This window comes from Lissotriton helveticus, chromosome 3_2 (assembly GCF_964261635.1).
Source record: "Lissotriton helveticus chromosome 3_2, aLisHel1.1, whole genome shotgun sequence".
NCBI lineage: Eukaryota > Metazoa > Chordata > Amphibia > Caudata > Salamandridae > Lissotriton > Lissotriton helveticus.
The window spans coordinates 473,963,709-473,984,004 of NC_136062.1; the positions used below are offsets into that span (position 1 = coordinate 473,963,709).

A 20,296-nucleotide genomic window follows, 5' to 3' on the forward strand; every position below is an offset into this window, starting at 1 on the left:
GCACACGTCATCATTTGGGCTCTGTGTATATTTAGCTGTAAAACTGATGGACTGGCCCAAATTTAGTGGCCATTTTAATGGAAAATGTGCTGTTTGTAAATGTCAGTGTTACATATCTTGTTTATGTGTTCATGCACCTTCCATGTTGCTTTGACCCTCGCTGCTTAGCCAGTGGGAATGTGCTGCATGGAATGTTGGAGTGGTGATGATGATGAATGCAATGTGTGGGAGCCAGTGAGGTGAGGCATGACAGCTGGAGACTGGGCTGAGCCGCAGGCACGCTGCTCCTGGTGGGGATACTCTCTATGGATGTACTAGCCTGCAGCTAAGACTTTATTGATTATCTACAAACTACACCTCGGCTATGTGACCTTCATCACAACAAAGTGCCTACCACACCATGCTTTCATCATACATTCGGGACAATGTGCTCTGAGATGCACTACTGCACCACTACTCCCCTAGTGTTCTCCTTCTGATTGGGCGTGTAGCTTGTGCTACACTTCTTCTTTATGTAATTATATGTTTTTCCCTATCCTTATGACTTTTGTGATGTAGTATTAAAGCAGGACCCCACTGTGAATATTGTTCCTGCACCATGAACCCAGGCTATATATCTCCAAGCAGACCCACTGGTGTGTGCCAGTCACAACCCGTGCAATGTGACGGGCACGTAGCATGGGCAAATGTGAACTGCTATTTCACCAGAGCGCGTTGGTACTCACTGGCAATGACGCGTCATTCAGATGCAGTCGCTTCCGCCTGTAAAATAGCCGCCAGCAGCAGATACCTGTCTTCAGGTGGTGGCGGGGAGGACAAGTGGCATGGCTCCGCTTTCCTTCTCAACCCTCCCTTTACCACATCCGTTCCCCCCCACAGCAACCACCTTAGAGCCTCCATGCTGCCGCCAAGTGTGAAGGCAGACAGGATATGAAGTCAGGCGCAGCAGAGTGAAAAGAACTGATGAAATGAGGGTAGAAAAGAAAAGGAAAACAAGCATTAGCAATGCAATAGGTCTCGTCTTTATGCGAGTTTGTGCTACTGGCAATGTAAAAGAAAATGCATCTTATTTATGTTTTGGTTTGTAAAACATAAATAAAACGCATTATCCTTTACAATGCCAATAACTTAAACTTGCGTAAATGCTACACCTATTGCATTGCAAATGTTTGTGTCTATGGTTTACACACAGCTGAGCGTGCGTACGTTGCTTCTCAAGGTGCCATCCTAAATTCAGGCAAAACGTTTCCTGATGGCTGCAACCGTCCAAACCATACGACATAACAAACATATGGCACACTTTCGCCTTAAAGGAAGCATCAAGCCCATACAGGTGAAACAGACCTATAAAGTCATGGTGGGTGGGTGGGTTGCAGTACGTGTGTTTGTGTGTGTGCGTGCGTGCGTGCGTGTGTGTGTACATATTCATAGTTTTGTATGCAAGGCAGACAGACCATTCTCATTGAGCAGCATGCCTGGATCTGGAGCTCCCTGCGGTAGGCGAGTGCAGGTGCTGATGTGCTCCCTTTCTAAGAGTTTGTGAGAAATCTGGCAGCACCATGGCGAGCAGCCCTAACGGGGGAAAGTTGCGATTCTCCTATTAACATGGCCAGAGAATCTGGATTTCATTAAAGACACGGAGGCTGACATTATGCATTTATCCTTTAATAGCAACTCACACAGCCGCACTACATCACAAAGGATAAAGTTCTGGAGTCAATAACAAAGGATGTATCCAAGAGATGATCAGCCTCTTTTAAAAGCGGCTCGCCAGCAGATAAGTCACTACTACTACTTGCTCCTTCATTTTAAGCTTAGACTTATGTCTTTTTAAATTCTATGTCACTATGTCGTGTTGATTGTAATGTATTATGCAGCCTTTATAAGTCTGTACCTCTGTGTTGATTTAATGCCTGTTTTTATCGTTATCCAGTGACGCCCCTAACTCTGCGCTTTAGCACGAGTCTTCCTTCGTGGGTGGCACAGGCTCCCCCCCTTATCCACCCTCCCTCCCAATGAACTTCCAATTTATGGTTGTCCACCCCCCCTTTATTTCTGCAAGCGCGCGACCGCGCTCCCCTTTCTACCGTCATTTCGGCTTTCCCTTCTCGCCTTTCGCCGCTTGAGATGTGCGTACGAGCTCAGCTTCCCTCAGCAGCGGTGCGCTTACGATCTCGCACCATTTCCTCATTTTCGGCTTAGAGGAAAGCACGCTCGCAACACCCGCGTTGCGTGCTTCCCCTCCCAAGCGACTTTCCTTTGCTCCGGCGGCTGAGCTCGAGCACGACTAAATAGTTTGTCAGTTGCTCTGCTTCAGCCGCCGGAGACACTCGACAACTGCGCTCATCTCCCGAATTTGTTTTATGATAATACCCTTCTATTTCATACGCATTTTGACAATAGCATCCCTTAGTTTTGCCAACATCTTTGTTAAGGACTTATATGAGCCCATTAATTACCCATTACCTGTCCTAATAATTTAATCACCCATTACTCACCATAATTATTATACCCCTTGATCCTTTCAGGCTAGAATAATCCCCCTTACTATATATATAAAAAAAAAAAGGGTTGGGGTAGCTTTAGACTTAAACCCAAAAAAAAAAAAAAAGAGGAGAAGTTTATTATTACTTTACCTGTTTATATCCTTTCATTATTACACCATGTCTGACATGGATTCTGATGACGCCATTGCTAGCTCACCTGCCCCCATTGAGGATTCACTTAAAAAATTTCTGCAACAAGAAATTAAGTCATGCATGATGTATTCTCTCAGAGAAGTCATGCTCTCTAAAAGACCGTGTGACACCCAGGATCTCCCCTTACACGGTAAGAGACCCAAAAAGACCAAACATTGCGAAAGCACTACAGGCCCTAGCGCCTTTCATAGCACAGGAGGTCCTAGCACCTCACTTTGGTTGGGAGGCCACCGCGTCCCACTTGAACCTGATGTCCCTCGGGACACTCCCTTGACCTGTGCCCATGGCGGCACAAATATGTACGGTGTCCCTCGCGGCACACTCTGGAATAGTGCTAACCAAAAAAATAAGAATGTTGGTCTTGATTCCTCTTCCTCCTCCTTTGATGACAACTCCTCCAAAGACCCTTCAGACGAATTCGTCGTTGACCTGGATGAGGTCCAACATGACCTTAACTCCCAATCTGATTCGGAACCTACTCCAAAAAATATTATTTTAAACCCTATTGGAGAAGAGATGTTTTCTCCCCTAAACATCTCTCACCCTAACAGCTCAAAATGGTTCCCACAGGATCATGTTTCCAAGTTTGTCACACGCTGGTTGAGAAACCTTCTGGATAGAAACACCAGAAATACAATGAGGTCTGAATCCCCCAGACCTACCATTGATGAAAGGGTCTGTCAAACTCCAAACCTGGATCCAAACCTCATCAAATTCTTATTTAAATTAGGACGTGATCCCAGAAAAGGATTGGAGAGAGCCCTTAAAGGCTGCCAAGACCGCCTTTTAGACATTTTAGGACCCCTGGTTAGAATCCTGGATATGGCTGAACAATCCCACCTCTCCTCTACCCCCTTGAACGTTGATCTCATTCGAGGTTGGAGCCAAAGGGCCATCGTTCTCCTTGGCAACGCCAATTCAAGTTTGAACGTTGAGAGGAGGAGGTCCATTCTAAACAAAATCAACCCCAAATTAGGTGACATGGCGGAGAAGGAACCCTCCCAGAACCCCAAAGGCCTTCTTTTCGGAGAAGACATAATCAAGGAGATCGGTAAATACGTATCCACCTTTACTGCCCTTGATAGAGCTAAAAATAACCTGAAACGGGTATTCAACACCAACCTTTTTGGCCAGGCCGGTAGAAGGGGTCGCTCTTCCGGCCGAGGCAACCAACGACCCTATTCATCCTTCAGAGGAACAGGAAGGGGCTTCTACCCCCCTAGACAACCCTTCTTTCCCCAAAGAGGAAGAGGCCCGAGAAACCGTGGTTCAAGAGGTCGAGGTACTCCCAACACCTCCAACTCTACAAGTAAGTACTACTCCTCCTTCTTCTATCCCTCCCATAGTAGGGGGCAGGCTAAAACAGTTTTATCATGTTTGGGATTCAATTACCCAAGATCCATGGGTTTTGGAAACCGTCATGGGCTTCAAGATAGACTTCTTACAGATTCCCCTCCAGTCACATTTACCCCACCCCTTCGTCCTCTCAGAAGATCAAGAAAAGATCGTGGAGGAAGAAATTGTTTCTATGCTCAAAAAAGACGCAATAGTGGAGGTTCCCTGGTCCGATGCAAGATTCATAAGCGCACTGTTTCTTGTTCAGAAAAAGGACAAGGGTTGGAGACCCGTAATAAACCTTCGAGAAGTCAACAAATTTCTAGTTTATGGCCATTTCAAAATGGAGGGTATCCACCTCCTGAGGGATCTCCTTCTCGAAGGAGACTGGATGGCCAAGTTAGACCTGAAGGACGCCTACTTCACCATCCCTATGTACAAGGAACATCAACCTTTCCTTCAATTTGCTTGGAAAGAACGTCTTTACCAGTTCCAAGCTCTTCCCTTCGGCCTCTCTTCTGCCCCTTGGTGTTTTACCAAGATCATGAAGTGTGTCGTTACAATCCTAAGAGAGAGAGGTATCCGCCTCATCATTTACTTGGACGATATTCTTATCATGTCCCAATCCCATTCAGACCTCCTAAGAGATCTAGAAACCTCCATGAACCTAATAGAGAGCCTAGGATTCATCATCAACAGAGAGAAATCCATCCTCTCTCCCTGCAGAATTATAGAATTCCTAGGCTTCACCCTAGACACCTTGAAATGCCTTCTCCTACTTCCTGCCAAGAAGATTGCCAAGATCCGGAAGGAGATCCGGTCTGTCTTAAAACAAGAGTCTTTAACTCTCCGAGAACTAGCCAGACTTCTTGGGCTCCTTTCTTCTTCCATCCAGGCTATTTTTCCCGGCCCTCTGAACTACCGCGCACTTCAGAGAATAAAAAGAAAAGCCCTCAATTCAGGTCGGTGGTATGGGGACCTTGTGTCTCTGGATCCAGATGCAAGAGCAGAACTCTTTTGGTGGCTGGAGAACTTAGACGCCTGGAACGGCAAAGCTATCTTCGGCTCATCCCCGGATTTTGTCCTAGAATCAGATGCCAGTCTTCATGGCTGGGGTGCTCGTTTGGAACACCAGAACACCGGTGGGGTCTGGACCCTGTCGGAATCTTCTCAACACATACATTTTCTGGAATTGACGGCTGGTTTATACGCTCTTATGAGCTTCAAACACTCCATCCAAGGGAGGTCCGTTGTTCTGAAAATGGACAACGTTTCCGCTGTGGCCTATATCAATCACCTTGGAGGGACGAGATCTGCAGATCTCTCCAATCTTGCCAGGAAACTTTGGATGTTCTGTCTGGAACACAAAATTTCCCTCAGGGCGGAATATCTTCCCGGAAAATCAAACATTTCTGCAGACTGGAATTCAAGATTCCTTATAGACTTCTCGGACTGGAAACTCGATGTGAACGTCTTCAATTCCCTCTTCCACTTCTGGGGTCCCATAGACGTGGATTTATTTGACAGCAGACTTACCTTCCAACTTCCCAACTACTTCAGTTGGATGCCAGACCCAGGCGCTCTTGCTGTGAACGCGTTTCTCCAACCTTGGTCTCACTTCCTGGGTTATGCCTTTCCTCCTTTCGCCATGATTCAGAGGGTCCTTCAGAAAGTCATATCGGATCAATGCTCTCTGATCCTAATAACTCCTTTTTGGCCGTCCCAAGCTTGGTTCCCGACAGCCCTGGAACCAGCTTGCGACATTCCCTTTCTGATCCCAGCCTCTCCAGGCCTGGTCTCAAACGCAGACGGGGAAGACCATCATCTTATTCTCAAGGGGAATTTGAACCTTCTTGCCTGGAAAGTGTCAGGCAATCCAACGAGCTGTCTGGACTTTCGTCGACAGCTCTCTCTCTCTTCTAGGAGAATCTTGGGCACCTGGAACACACCTTAGATATAACAACATTTGGAAGAAATGGTTTCATTGGTGCCTGGAAAGGAGTCTGGATCCCGTGGAGACTCCTGTCGTGAATATCGTTAATTTTCTGGTCGAACAATTTGACAGAGGCCTTTCCTATCGCTCTATTAATTGCTTTAGATCCGCAATCTCTGCTGGTCATTCTCCTATCAACGGTAAATCGGTAGGTAAAAATCCTATCATTTGTAGGGTCCTCAAGAGTATAAGACTAAGAAGACCCCCTAGACCTAAATACCAGACCCTTTGGGATGTCAAGTGTATTTTAGATCTTTTTTGTTCTTGGCCAGATAATGCTTCCCTTAATAGAAAGTTTCTCTCCTTTAAACTCGCCACACTCTTATGTTTAATCTCCTGTAGGAGAGTATCTGACATCAGAAGCTTAGACATTTCAAATAGATGTTATGATATGTTTGGTGTCAAGTTTGAATTACTAAGAAGAACCAAAACAATGTCAGATTTTATCTTTTATCCTCGTTTTGACACTTTGCCTAAACTTTGTGTGGTTGCTTGTATGAAAGAATATGACGCTAGGATGTCTCTCCTACGCCCTAATGATGCAAATCAACTTTTAGTTTCTTTTGTGAAACCTTTCAAACCTGTTTCTTCCACCTCCATTGCTAGATGGGTTAAATCTACCATGAAACTCGCTGGTATAGACCTCTCTAAGTTTCAAGCACATTCTATCAGAGGAGCTATGGCCAGTAAATCCTTATGGTCAGGTGGTAAATTGGATGATATCCTGAAAGCTGCTGACTGGTCAAATGCTAATACCTTTGCTCGTCATTACTGCAAGCCTATCGAGCATATGTCTGAGGTGGTCCTTCGGGGCTACGAACATGCATAATGTAGCCTCCGGTCTTGTAATGAAATTGCGATTCTCCTATTAACATGACCAAAGAATCTGGATTTCATTAAAGACACGGAGGCTGACATTATCCCTCCCTCCTCCCTTTTACAATTTGAGGGATGTCTTTTATGAACTTATTACATCTTTTGATATATTGTATTTGTTCATGATCTTATTGATTGCTTCAATTGTTTTTAATCTATTATTATGCCTATGTGATGAGACTGCTCTTTCAGGCTCTTGGTCCTTATTCATTTCTTTCTTTCAGGCAATTCCGTTTAACCGGCTGGCCTTTGACTTGCTGAAGTTTCTCCCATGATGTTTTGTGAGAAATCTGGCAGCACCATGGCGAGCAGCCCTAACGGGGGAAAGTCTGTTTTATGGTGGGCCAGTGAGGAGGGCAAAGCCACAGTCGAGTCAGGTGACTAGAAACAGCCTCAGTGCTACATTAAAATCCTGGCAGAAGGTAGGTTTTAAACTTCTTGTGTTTCGTACAATGGAACTGCACAGATTTATCCAGGCATGAATGCACCCTTTGAGGTTTAGGTTTGAGTCAAGAAGGAAATTCAGGGTTTAACAGTGGTAGTCAGCTTGGGAGCAATGTCTGCCTACTTTAATGATCTAACCCATAGTGGATTGGTTACGGAGGTAGGCTTATGGAGAAGAAATTCAGATGCCTTTGCCCCATTCATCTGCTTATGCTATGTAAAAAGGATTTTATCATGGAGCTGGATTAGGAAGAGTCCAATCTTAGTTAAGCCTGGGTGTCATCAACACAGTCATGAAAAGATAATGAAAAAATGGTTAGTAATTTTCACTGAAAAGTTTGACAGAGACTAAATAGAATGGGTGCTAAGAATGAACCATAAAAGACACTGCAAGTGATTGAAGTCGGATAAGATAACTTTGCTTATGTTATCGGAAAAGAATGAGAAAAATTGGTTGGAACTGGAAGTATTACATCAGAAAGTTATCTACTTTTCTGTGATTTCATCATTTGAAAAAGCTTCTTAGATCTGCTTTTTGAGAAGTTGAATTGAAATTTGATGTATGCTGCTTGTTTAGTTAATGTTTTGCCCTCGTACGCCACAAGTTAAACAGCAAGTTGAAATACATAAAACTACCACTGGAGGGCAGCAGAGTGCAACAAACCTCTCAATGAATGTAAAACCTTCCCAGGAGTGGTGTGTGCATGCGCGCGCAGTCTGCTCTTTTTGGAAGCACATATTCGAGTTTGTGGCGCGCCCCTGCTCGCTCCCGCAAGGTGGATGCCGGCACAAACACGAGTGTGTGCTTCCAAAAAGAGCAGAGCAACTGCTAAAGATCCTCCTAAGCAGTGCATGCGCGCTGCATAGGCGAGACCTAAAAAGAGGACTGTGGGATGGGAAAACCAGAGGTCATACGGATGACCTCCCGGAAAGAAAAGACCAAGGGCCTCATTTATGAAAAGTGACGCATCGCTGCGTGAAAACAGCGATGCGTCACTTTTCACTGCGCCCTCCTTGCGACCCCAATGATGCGTCATATTTACATTATGACACATCATTGCGCAAGGAGGTACAGATACGTCAGTATTTCTGATGTATCTGTAAGCGCAAAAGTGACGCATTGCTTGAGTGTGTCACAAAAGTGACGCAACTCCAGCAATGCGTCCTTTCACATGGGGCAAGTGAGGCAGGCGCAAGATTGTGATGCAACGGAGTCCTAGAAGTGACGCAGTGAAATCTTATAGATTTCACTGCGTCACTTCTACGACCCTTTCTTGCGTCAATATGCCCCCCTTGCATACATTATACCTGGCGCAGGTATAATGTGGCGCAGGGGTTTACAAAGTGACGCATCTACCTAGATGCGTCCCTTTGTAAATATGGCGCAACAAGGTGCATTTTTTACGCCACTGATGCGTCACAAAAAGTGACGCACGGGCGGCGTAAAAGTGACGCAAGGCCACATAAATGAAGCCCCAAGTGCATTGCACAAAGGGGTTTCAGAACTGTATATTGTAGGCCACACCGTGCTTTACCCATTAGAATCATCTGTATTCTGTGCTTTAGATACATGGCAGATCAATTCACATTTTTCAACATGATTTTGTATCCAACTTGGTGTTTTAAGCCATAGTGCTTTGTTTACATTGAATAGGTTATGGCGTAAAGTAATTACCATTGTTGGACTTTTGGGAATTTCGCGTAATACTTTTTCACAGTCGGTTATACTTTTTAAACAAGATCTACGCCCAGAAGTGACTCATTTCTGTAGAAAATGTCTTGCAGGAACAGAGGTGGTTGTGCCGCGCCAGAGACACCTTTACTCCTGGAGCCAGGTGGACTCCGCCGCTATAGGACATACCCACACAAGGTATGCCCTCATAGGTGCGTTGTTTTACATGACAAAAAATAACACAATTTAGCACACTCCCTTGTAGAAACAGTTAGAGCGTTAAGCCACTATGGAGAAGGTAGAAGAGATTTTGGAAAGAGGGAATGCTACCTTTTCTGCACTTCCTGTGCTGCTTGACGTGTTTCCTTGAACACACCCTGATGATAACCCATTGATATAAAACAAGGACCACCGCTCTAGGTCACACCCGAGCCATGCTTTCGGGGTGAGGTGGCGGTATGTGTAGCGAAGGGTCACTGTAAAGCGCTTGTCATTTCTGGCTCAAGCACAGGTGAGCTGCACAGTTTTGTGGTGGTCAGAGGAGAGTACTTACCTTGATGGAAGCGTCGGATGAGGAGCTGACCAGCAGATTATCGGTAAAGAACTGGAGACCCCAAACCCCCTTCTGATGGCCCTGCAGGGTCTGCAGCGGGGAGCATTCGGGGAGGCGCCAGACTCGGATGGTGTGGTCCTGGCTGCCGCTGGCCAGGAGGTTGTCTCGAAGTGCCAAGCAGAAGACGCTGCGGAGAGAAGAGACAGGTCACCTTTCAGACCATGAGAGTGAAGGTACGAGGTCATCGCTACAACAAAGGCCTTGAGAAGTGTGTGAGTTGGTCATTACACAAAAGAGACTGAGGAGGGAGTCTATCACCAGTCTAGTATCAGCCCCCAGGCTCTGAGTGATGGCATCTATCATCAGTCTAGTATCAGCCCCTAGGCTCTGAGTGATGGCATCTATCATCAGTCTAGCATCAGCCCCTAGGCTCTCAGTGATGGCATCTATCATCAGTCTAGTATCAGCCCCTAGGCTCTCAGTGATGGCATCTATCATCAGTCTAGCATCAGCCCCTAGGCTCTCAGTGATGGCATCTATCATCAGTCTAGTATCAGCCCCTAGGTTCTCAGAGTGATGGCATCTATCACCAGTCTAGTATCAGCCCCTAGGCTCTGAGTGATGGCGTCTATCACCAGTCTAGTATCAGCCCCTAGGCTCTCAGTGATGGCATCTATCATCAGTCTAGCATCAGCCCCTAGGCTCTCAGTGATGGCATCTATCATCAGTCTAGTATCAGCCCCTAGGTTCTCAGAGTGATGGCATCTATCACCAGTCTAGTATCAGCCCCTAGGCTCTGAGTGATGGCGTCTATCACCAGTCTAGTATCAGCCCCTAGGCTCTCAGTGATGGTGTCTATCATCATTCTAGTATCAGCCCCTAGGCTCTGAGTGATGGCATCTATCATCAGTCTAGTATCAGCCCCTAGGCTCTCAGTGATGGCATCTATCATCAGTCTAGTATCAGCCCCCAGGCTCTGAGTGATGGCATCTATCATCAGTCTAGTATCAGCCCCTAGGCTCTCAGTGATGGCATCTATCATCAGTCTAGTATCAGCCCCCAGGCTCTGAGTGATGGCATCTATCATCAGTCTAGTATCAGCCCCTAGGCTCTCAGTGATGGCATCTATCATCAGTCTAGTATCAGCCCCTAGGTTCTCAGAGTGATGGCATCTATCACCAGTCTAGTATCAGCCCCTAGGCTCTGAGTGATGGCGTCTATCATCAGTGTAGTATCAGCCTCTAGACTCTCAGAGTGATGGCGTCTATCATCAGTCTAGTATCAGCCCCTAGGCTCTCAGAGTGATTGCCTCGATCATCAGTCTAGTATCAGCCCCTAGGCTCTCAGTGATGGCATCTATCATCAGTCTAGCATCAGCCCCTAGGCTCTCAGTGATGGCATCTATCATCAATCTAGTATCAGCCCCTAGGTTCTCAGAGTGATGGCGTCTATCACCAGTCTAGTATCAGCCCCTAGGCTCTGAGTGATGGCGTCTATCATCAGTTTAGCATCAGCCCCTAGGCTCTCAGTGATGGCATCTATCATCAGTCTAGTATCAGCCCCTAGGCTCTCAGAGTGATGGCGTCTATCATCAATCTAGCATCAGCCCCCAGGCTCTCAAAGTGATGGTGTCTATCATCAATCTAGTATCAGCCCCTAGGTTCTCAGAGTGATGGCATCTATCATCAGTCTAGTATCAGCCCCATGGCTCTCAGTGATGGCATCTATCATCAGTCTAGTATCAGCCCCATGGCTCTCAGTGATGGCATCTATCACCAGTCTAGTATCAGCCTCTAGACTCTCAGAGTGATGGCGTCTATCATCAGTCTAGTATCAGCCCCTAGGCTCTCAGAGTGATTGCCTCGATCATCAGTCTAGTATCAGCCCCTAGGCTCTCAGTGATGGCATCTATCATCAGTCTAGCATCAGCCCCTAGGCTCTCAGTGATGGCATCTATTATCAGTCTAGTATCAGCCCCTAGGCTCTCAAAGTGATGGCGTCTATCATCAATCTCGCATCAGCCCCTTGGCTCTCAGTGATGGCGTCTATCATCAATCTAGTATCAGCCCCTAGGTTCTCAGAGTGATGGCGTCTATCACCAGTCTAGTATCAGCCCCTAGGCTCTGAGTGATGGCATCTATCATCAGTGTAGTATCAGCCTCTAGACTCTCAGAGTGATGGCGTCTATCATCAGTCTAGTATCAGCCCCTAGGCTCTCAGAGTGATTGCCTCGATCATCAGTCTAGTATCAGCCCCTAGGCTCTCAGTGATGGCATCTATCATCAGTCTAGCATCAGCCCCTAGGCTCTCAGTGATGGCATCTATCATCAGTCTAGTATCAGCCCCTAGGCTCTCAGAGTGATGGCGTCTATCATCGATCTCGCATCAGCCCCTAGGCTCTCAAAGTGATGGTGTCTATCATCAATCTAGTATCAGCCCCTAGGTTCTCAGAGTGATGGCATCTATCACCAGTCTAGTATCAGCCCCTAGGCTCTGAGTGATGGCGTCTATCATCAGTGTAGTATCAGCCTCTAGACTCTCAGAGTGATGGCGTCTATCATCAGTCTAGTATCAGCCCCTAGGCTCTCAGAGTGATTGCCTCGATCATCAGTCTAGTATCAGCCCCTAAGGCTCTCAGTGATGGCATCTATCATCAGTTTAGTATCAGCCCCTAGGCTCTCAGTGATGGTGTCTATCATCAGTCTAGTATCAGCCCCTAGGCTCTCAGAGTGATGGAGTCTATCATAAGTCTAGTATCATCCCCTAGGCTCTCAGTGATGGCATCTATCATTAGTTTAGTATCAGCCCCTAGGCTCTGAGTGATGGCGTCTATCATCAGTGTATTATCAGCCTCTAGACTCTCAGAGTGATGGCGTCTATCATCAGTCTGGCATCAGCCCCTAGGCTCTCAGTGATGGCATCTATCATCAGTTTAGTATCAGCCCCTAGGCTCTCAGTGATGGTGTCTATCATCAGTCTAGTACCAGCCCCTAGGCTCTCAGAGTGATGGCGTCTATCATCAGTCTAGTATCAGCCCCTAGGCTCTCATAGTGATGGCGTCTATCATCAATCTAGCATCAGCCCCTAGGCTCTCAAAGTGATGGTGTCTATCATCAATCTAGTATCAGCCCCTAGGTTCTCAGAGTGATGGAGTCTATCATCAGTCTAGTATCATCCCCTAGGCTCTCAGTGATGGCATCTATCATTAGTTTAGTATCAGCCCCTAGGCTCTGAGTGATGGCGTCTATCATCAGTGTAGTATCAGCCTCTAGACTCTCAGAGGGATGGCGTCTATCATCAGTCTAGCATCAGCCCCTAGGCTCTCAGTGATGGCATCTATCATCAGTCTAGTATCAGCCCCTAGGCTCTCAGTGATGGTGTCTATCATCAGTCTAGTATCAGCCCCTAGGCTCTCAGAGTGATGGCGTCTATCATCAATCTAGCATCAGCCCCTAGACTCTCAAAGTGATGGTGTCTATCATCAATCTAGTATCAGCCCCTAGGTTCTCAGAGTGATGGAGTCTGTCACCAGTCTAGTATCAGCACCTATGCTCTCAGAGTGATGGCATCTATCACCAGTCTAGTATCAGCCCCTATGCTCTCAGAGTGATGGCATCTATCACCAGTCTAGTATCAGGCACTATGCTCTCAGAGTGATGGCGTCTATCATCAGTGTGGTATCATCCCCTAGGCTCTCAGTGATGGTGTCTATCACCAGTCTAGTATCAGCCCCTATGCTCTCAGAGTGATGGCATCTATCACCAGTCTAGTATCAGCCACTATGCTCTCAGAGTGATGGTGTCTATCATCAGTGTGGTATCATCCCCTAGGCTCTCAGTGATGGTGTCTATCACCAGTCTAGTATCAGCCCCTAGGCTCTCAGAGTGATGGCGTCTATCAACAGTCTAGTATCAGCCCCAGGCTCTCAGAGTTGTGGCGTCTATCATCAGTCTAGTATCAGCCCCAAGGCTCTCAGAGTGATGGCATCTAGTATCAGTCTAGTATCAGCCCCTATGCTCTCAGAGTGATGGCGTCTATCACCAGTCTAGTATCAGCCCCTAGGCTCTCAGAGTGATGGCGTCTATCATCAGTCTAGTGTGAGCCCCTAGGCTCTCAGAGTGATGGCGTCTATCAACAGTCTAGTATCAGCCCCAGGCTCTCAGAGTTGTGGCGTCTATCATCAGTCTAGTATTAGCCCCTAGGCTCTGAGTGATGGCGTCTATTTTCAATCTAGCATCAGCCCCTAGGCTCTAAGTGATGGCGTCTATCATCAGTCTAGTATCAGCCCCTAGGTTCTCAGAGTGATGGTGTCTATCATCAATCTAGCATCAGCCCCTAGGCTCTAAGTGATGGCGTCTATCATCAGTCTAGCATCAGCCCCAAGGCTCTCAGTGATGGTGTCTATCACCAGTCTAGTATCAGCCCCTAGGCTCTCAGAGTGATGGCGTCTATCATCAGTCTAGTATCAGCCCCATGGCTCTCAGAGTGGTGGCGTCTATCATCAATCTAGCATCAGCCCCTAGGCTCTCAGAGTGATGGCGTCTATTCTCAATCTAGCATCAGCCCCTAGGCTCTAAGTGATGGCGTCTATCATCAGTCTAGTATCAGCCCCTAGGTTCTCAGAGTGATGGCGTCTATCATCAATCTAGCATCAGCCCCTAGGCTCTAAGTGATGGCGTCTATCATCAGTCTAGTATCAGCCCCTAGGCTCTCAGATTGATGGCGTCTATCATCAGTCTAGTATCAGCCCCTAGGCTCTCAGAGTGATTGCCTCGATCATCAGTCTAGTATCAGCCCCTAGGCTCTCAGAGTGATGGCGTCTATCAACAATCTAGCATCAGCCCCTAGGCTGTAAGTGATGGCGTCTATCATCAGTCTAGTATCAGCCCCTAGGTTCAGAGTGATGGAGTCTATCATCAGTTTAGCATCAGCTCCTAGGCTCTGAGTGATGGCGTCTATCATCAGACTAGTATCAGCCCGTAGGCTCGGAGTGATGTTGTCTATCATCAGTTTAGCCTCAGCCTCTAGGCTCTCAAAGTGAAGGTGTCTATCATCAATCTAGTATCAGCCCCTATGTTCTCAGAGTGATGGAGTCTATCATCAGTCTAGTATCATCCCCTAAGATCTCCGTGATGGCATCTATCATCAGTTTAGCATCAGCCCCTAGGCTCTGAGTGATGGTGTCTATCATCAGTGTAGTATCAGCCACTAGGCTCTCAGAGTGATTGCCTCGATCATCAGTCTAGTATCGGCCCTTGGCTCTCAGTGATGGCGTCTATCATCAGTCTAGTATCAGCCCCTAGGCTCTCAGTGACGGCGTCTATCATCAGACTAGTATCAGCCCGTAGGCTCTGAATGATGGCGTCTATCACCAGTCTAGTATCAGCCCCCAGGCTCACAGTGATGGCGTCTATCATCAGTTTAGCATCAGCCCCTAGGCTTTGAGTGATGGCGTCTATCACCAGTCTAGTATCAGCCCCTAGGCTCTGAGTGATGGCATCTATCACCAGTCTAGTATCAGCCCCTAAGCTCTCGGAGTGATGGCGTCTATCATCAGTGTAGTGTCAGCCCCTAGGGTCTTGCGGTGATGCTGCGGGGTCGCCATTGCACTCAAGCAGACGCTTGATGAAGAATTCCAGGCTTACCAATCACTCTTTGAGTTAATTTCACTCTATTAGACAGTGTTCTTTGGAAAAGACAACAAAATGTAACACATAATTAGCAACCTTCTAGAAACTCTGATTCAATATTGATTGAACATGAAATATTCAACTTTAATGGTTCAAATACTACAGATATACACATGGAATGTCTGACAAAATATCGATTGCAAAAATATATACCTACAAAAATATCGCAACAAAAATGTTGATTACAAAAATATCGACATGCTATCTCTAACAAGGTAAGTACAAAAATATCGAGAAAAAAAAATGACAAAAATATTTTTATTTAAAATTATCGTTTTTTTAAATACAAAATATGTAATATAAATAAAATAATACTTATAAATGTAATAAACTGAGTTAAAAATGTTATAATGTTTAAAATTAATAAATAATACATAATTTAATAATAAAAAAAAAATAATATACATATAATACATCGTGAATACTTCCTTATTATTAACTTCCAAAATAATTTTAGTAACTTATAAATAAATAACAATATAATAAATTACAAATAAATATATATACACATAAAATGATAATATAAATAAAAATTAATAAAATGTAAAACAAATAAAAAAAAGTAAGTAAATGTTGGATAGCGTAGGGGTAAGAATTACTATTCCCACTCCGGAGATTGCAACAGTAGGGAAAGTGTTGGATAGTTTAGGAGTAAAAATTACTATTCCCACTCCAAAGAGTGCAACAGTAGGGAAAGTGTTGGATAGCATAGGGGTAAAAAATACTATTCCCACTCCAGAGAGTGCAACAGTAGGGAAAGTGTTGGATAGCGTAGGGGTAAAAATTACTATTCCCACTCCAGATAGTGCAACAGTAGGGAAAGTATTGGATAGCGTAGAAGTTAAAAATAAGATACTTATAAATAAATTCATATTTTAAAATAATAAAAAAAAATATTAAATAAATATAAACTATTTACAAATACCAATACATAATTATTAAAAACATGATTAGCAATAAATAATTAAGTGAAAATAAATTAATAATAAATAACAATTAATAATAATTAATTACCAATTAATAATTATTTACCAATAATATAATTAACAAAACAATTAATTGAAATACATTATTACTTAATTACATTTAAATTACTTCCCACCCTATTCCCCTATAAACCCATAACCCGCTAAACGACATAATTATCAATTAATTAAAATTATTTACCAATTAATAAAAAATGTATTACCAAATAATTAAAATTAATTTATAATTCCTAAAAATGTATAATTATTTTAGTATAATTACATTACTTCCCACCCTATTCCCCTATAAACCCATAACCCACTACAGAACATAATTATCAATTAATCAATTAAAATGAATTACCAATTAATAAAAATGTATTACAAAATAATTAAAATTAAGTTATAATTCTTAAAAATTAATAATTAATTTAGTATAATTAACTTACTTCTGACCCTATTCTCCTATAAACCCATAACCCGCTACAGAACATAATTATCAATTAATCAATTAATTACAATTAATTACCAATTAATTACAATTAATTACCAATAATTAAAATTAATTTATAATTCCTGATAATTAATTTAGTATAATTAAATTACTTCCCACCATATTCCCCTATAAACCCACAACCCGCTACAGTACTAAAATACTAAATGTACTTACATTAAATGAATAAAAATTAAACACATAATAAATACATAATAATATACATAAAAATCATATAAAAATCGATATTAGTAACATCGATATTACTAACATCGATATTAAATATATCAATATAACTTACCTTCTATATTATGTCCCTTTGATATTTAAACATCGACATTATTGTATGTTGATATTTAAAAATCGATATTTTGTCTGCCTACCATACACATGTACGCTTGAATATCATATTTGAAGGAAAGAGGAAGAATATGAAAAGAAGGTGCACGTGATGTAATCACACTCATTCACTTGTGATTAATTAATTAGCACATTTGGTTCACAGGAGACCTCGGGTCCTGGGGGGAAGAAACAATACTTACGAGAATAGAATGAGCCTTTGCCTTACATACATCAAGCTCTGGTAAGAGGTCTGCTCTGTATGACAATAGACTTAACAATCCACCCAATCTCAAGCCACTCCCTAGAAGACCCCTCTCTCCAAGGGGAAGAGCGGGTCTCCACCCAAGAACGGGTCCTGCTGCAGCTCCATAGACCCGTCTCAAAGAGCGAGGCTGAAACGTTTGTTGGCATAATGGAAGGTTGTACCCACGAAGGACTTTAAATACATTATTTTTGTGAAATACAGTAAGGATTGCACATTCGACCTCATGAGTGAAGGTTGGAGTAAGTAAGTGGGAAGGCCAATGAAAGGCTCCTCCATGGTAACCTGCTCAAGGGGAGTTTAGCTGGCATGCCCCACCCTGAGTGAGGGGCTACACCTGGCAAAGTGCTTCCACAAACCCAGAGCATGAGAGAGAAGGCCCAGACCCCTTTGATGCTTCCAGGGGGCCAGGCCCTGGTTCCAGGTTGGGTAATGTTTCTCATCTTACGCTGCTGTGTGTCCTGGCACCACTTCCGACCGGCACACACCGCTCTGCCAGTTCTGCTGGGTACAGTAGCGCCTCTTGAAGAGATCCTTGCAGTCCAGGACTGGTGAGCTTGTCACAGTCACACCTGAGGAAAGTGAGACAAAACAGAGGAGAGAGAGTGTGTTTAGCTGCGGATGGACCATGGTGTAGTAGGAAGTGTCTCCGGGGCTGTAAGGTAACTCCAGTCCCAGGACAAGCAATGCCATATGGGCCAACAGACAGCATGCATACAAGGTCCTCCACAACATCGGACCTCAATACCTCTACAACCGCCTTTCCTTTCACGCACCCAAGGGAAACCTATGATCAGCCGACCTCTCGTTAATCACCGTCAATCAATCAATCAATCAAGCGATCATTTGTAAAGCGCACTACATACCCGCGAGGGTCTCAAGGCGCTAGGGGGGGAGGGCTCTTCTGATTGAACAGCCAGGTCTTGAGTATCCTCCTGAAAGTCAGCAGGTCTTGGGTCTGTCGTAGGCTCAGTGGGAGGGTGTTCCATGTCTTGGCGGCGAAGTGGGAAAGGATCTCCCACCGGTGGTTGTTCTTCGGATGTGCGGGACGGTGGCGAGTGAGAGGTCGGCGGAGCATAGCTGGCGGTTGGGGATGTAGAAGAAGAGCCATCTGTTGAGGCAGGCTGGGCGGTCTTGTGGAGTGCCTTGTGTGCGTGGGTGAGGAGCTTGAAGGATATCCTCTTGTTGACAGGGAGCCAGTGCAGGTTTCTCAGGTGGCGGGTGATGTGGCCGTGGCCTGGTACGTCAAGGATCAGTCGTGCCGAGGCGTTTTGGATGCCTTGTAGTCGTTTGATGAGCTTGGTCGGGGCTCCCGCGTAGAGGGCGTTTCCGTAGTCGAGTCTGCTGCTAACGAGGGCCTGGGTGACTGTCTTTCTTGTATCTGTCGGGATCCATCTGTAGATCTTGCGGAGCATGCGGAGGGTGTTGAAGCAGGAGGAGGAGACGGCGTTGACTTGCTTGGTCATTGAGAGTGTTGAGTCGAGGAGAGCAAAGGGAGGCCTAATCCGGGGAGAGCAAAGGGAGGCCTAATTCTGTTCCTCTCAAACCAGCTCAAGTATGAGCGGGTATGTTTTACGCCGAAATCCTGTTACTATCAATTAATGACCTTAAGCAACAAGAGGGGAATTAAAGTTGTGGTTATCAACTTCTATAACAATATCCCGAAAAATGAAATTCCCGGCACCTTAAAAATGCTGAGGGAGGACATACAATACGAAATAGACAAAAACGACAAGGAAGTAATAATTTTATGGGGGGAGGGGATTTTAATTGTCCGCTCTGTGCAAAGGGAAAACAAGGTATCTGTGGACTCATGTTAGACCAGGAGATTACCCTAACACATTTCGACCACTCCTTGATTGGGGATTTATTAAATGAAATCTTATTTATGTATGATTTGGGTTATGCTAATGAGATAGCCCATAAACCTACTCCCTTTATGCCCACATTTATTGGTAGAGGAGCATCATCCACTATTGAATACATCATTTCCTCAAATAGTTTTAGTCATAAAATTATTAGGATAAAGCCTATGGAGTTACCAATAAGTGACCATTTACCCCAAATAATGGAGGTTGAAAACCCATTTTTGAAACAGCACGAAGATGCGGACTCCTTATGTACAGCTCCTGACGTGGTCCTTGGGAGACAAAATGGGTATAATCTAAAATGGGGTAAGGTCGTCCCAGAAATGTTCCTAGGCAAATTGCTGTCGGTGTGTTCGGATAGCTTTGCGATTTGCCTGGGTGAGAAGTCCAATAGTGAGCAGATATTAGAGCATTTTAATAAAATTGCTTTAACAAATAAAAATAGTCTGCGGGTGGAGGTAAAGTCTTGGGCAAAGGGTAAGAAAACCTAGTTCGATAATGCATGTACAAGGGCTTTGACAACTTTAAAACATGCTATCCATAGGACACCCCGAGACCCTTTGGAAATAAGAAGTTTTAGGAAATTATATAATGAGGCTTTAAAAAAGAGAATAAATGTGATTAAAAAGGAGGCCTTAGTAGCTCTATGCGAAGCATCACTGTCCAAGGATGCATCCGCATTCTGGAGGGCAGTAAACACTCCTTTCCTTTACGACAACCTTAAGGCTCGCATGGAGGTTGCTATCACTGAGGAGGATTGGGTAAAGCACTTCTCAAATCTTTATAGGTCTCATGATGAAAGCCATATTTTAGATCTTACCACAATGGGTAATTTTGAAGCAGGGGCCGAAAAATTGGTGATAACCCTAGAGGAAGTTACGATGGGCCTGAAAGCAACGAAGGGTGGCAAGGCCGCAGGTCCTGATGGGATTCCAGCAGACCTGTATAAATCAAATATCGAGATCTGGGGCCCCATGCTGCTACAGCTTTTCAATGCTGCACTAGCAAGGGGCTTAAATCCATCTAGGCTTACCTCGGTCATTGTGCCGATATATAAGAAGGGAGATAGACAAAACTGTGTTTGTTATAGACCAATCTCCCTTC

The 20,296-nt window shown here is 44.7% G+C and overlaps 1 protein-coding gene across 1 annotated transcript in view; it reads right to left on the minus strand.

Moving 5' to 3' along the window:
- The window catches only part of LOC144826369 (uncharacterized), a 377,712-nt gene that overhangs the window by 211,758 nt on the left and 145,658 nt on the right, over window positions 1-20,296 (minus strand). The window contains exons 11-12 of the mRNA XM_078684697.1: window positions 17,773-17,896; window positions 9,573-9,759 (exon numbers count right to left, since the gene is read on the minus strand). Coding sequence (XP_078540823.1) covers window positions 9,573-9,759; window positions 17,773-17,896 — 311 coding nt within the window. The remainder of the gene's footprint in view (window positions 1-9,572; window positions 9,760-17,772; window positions 17,897-20,296) is intronic.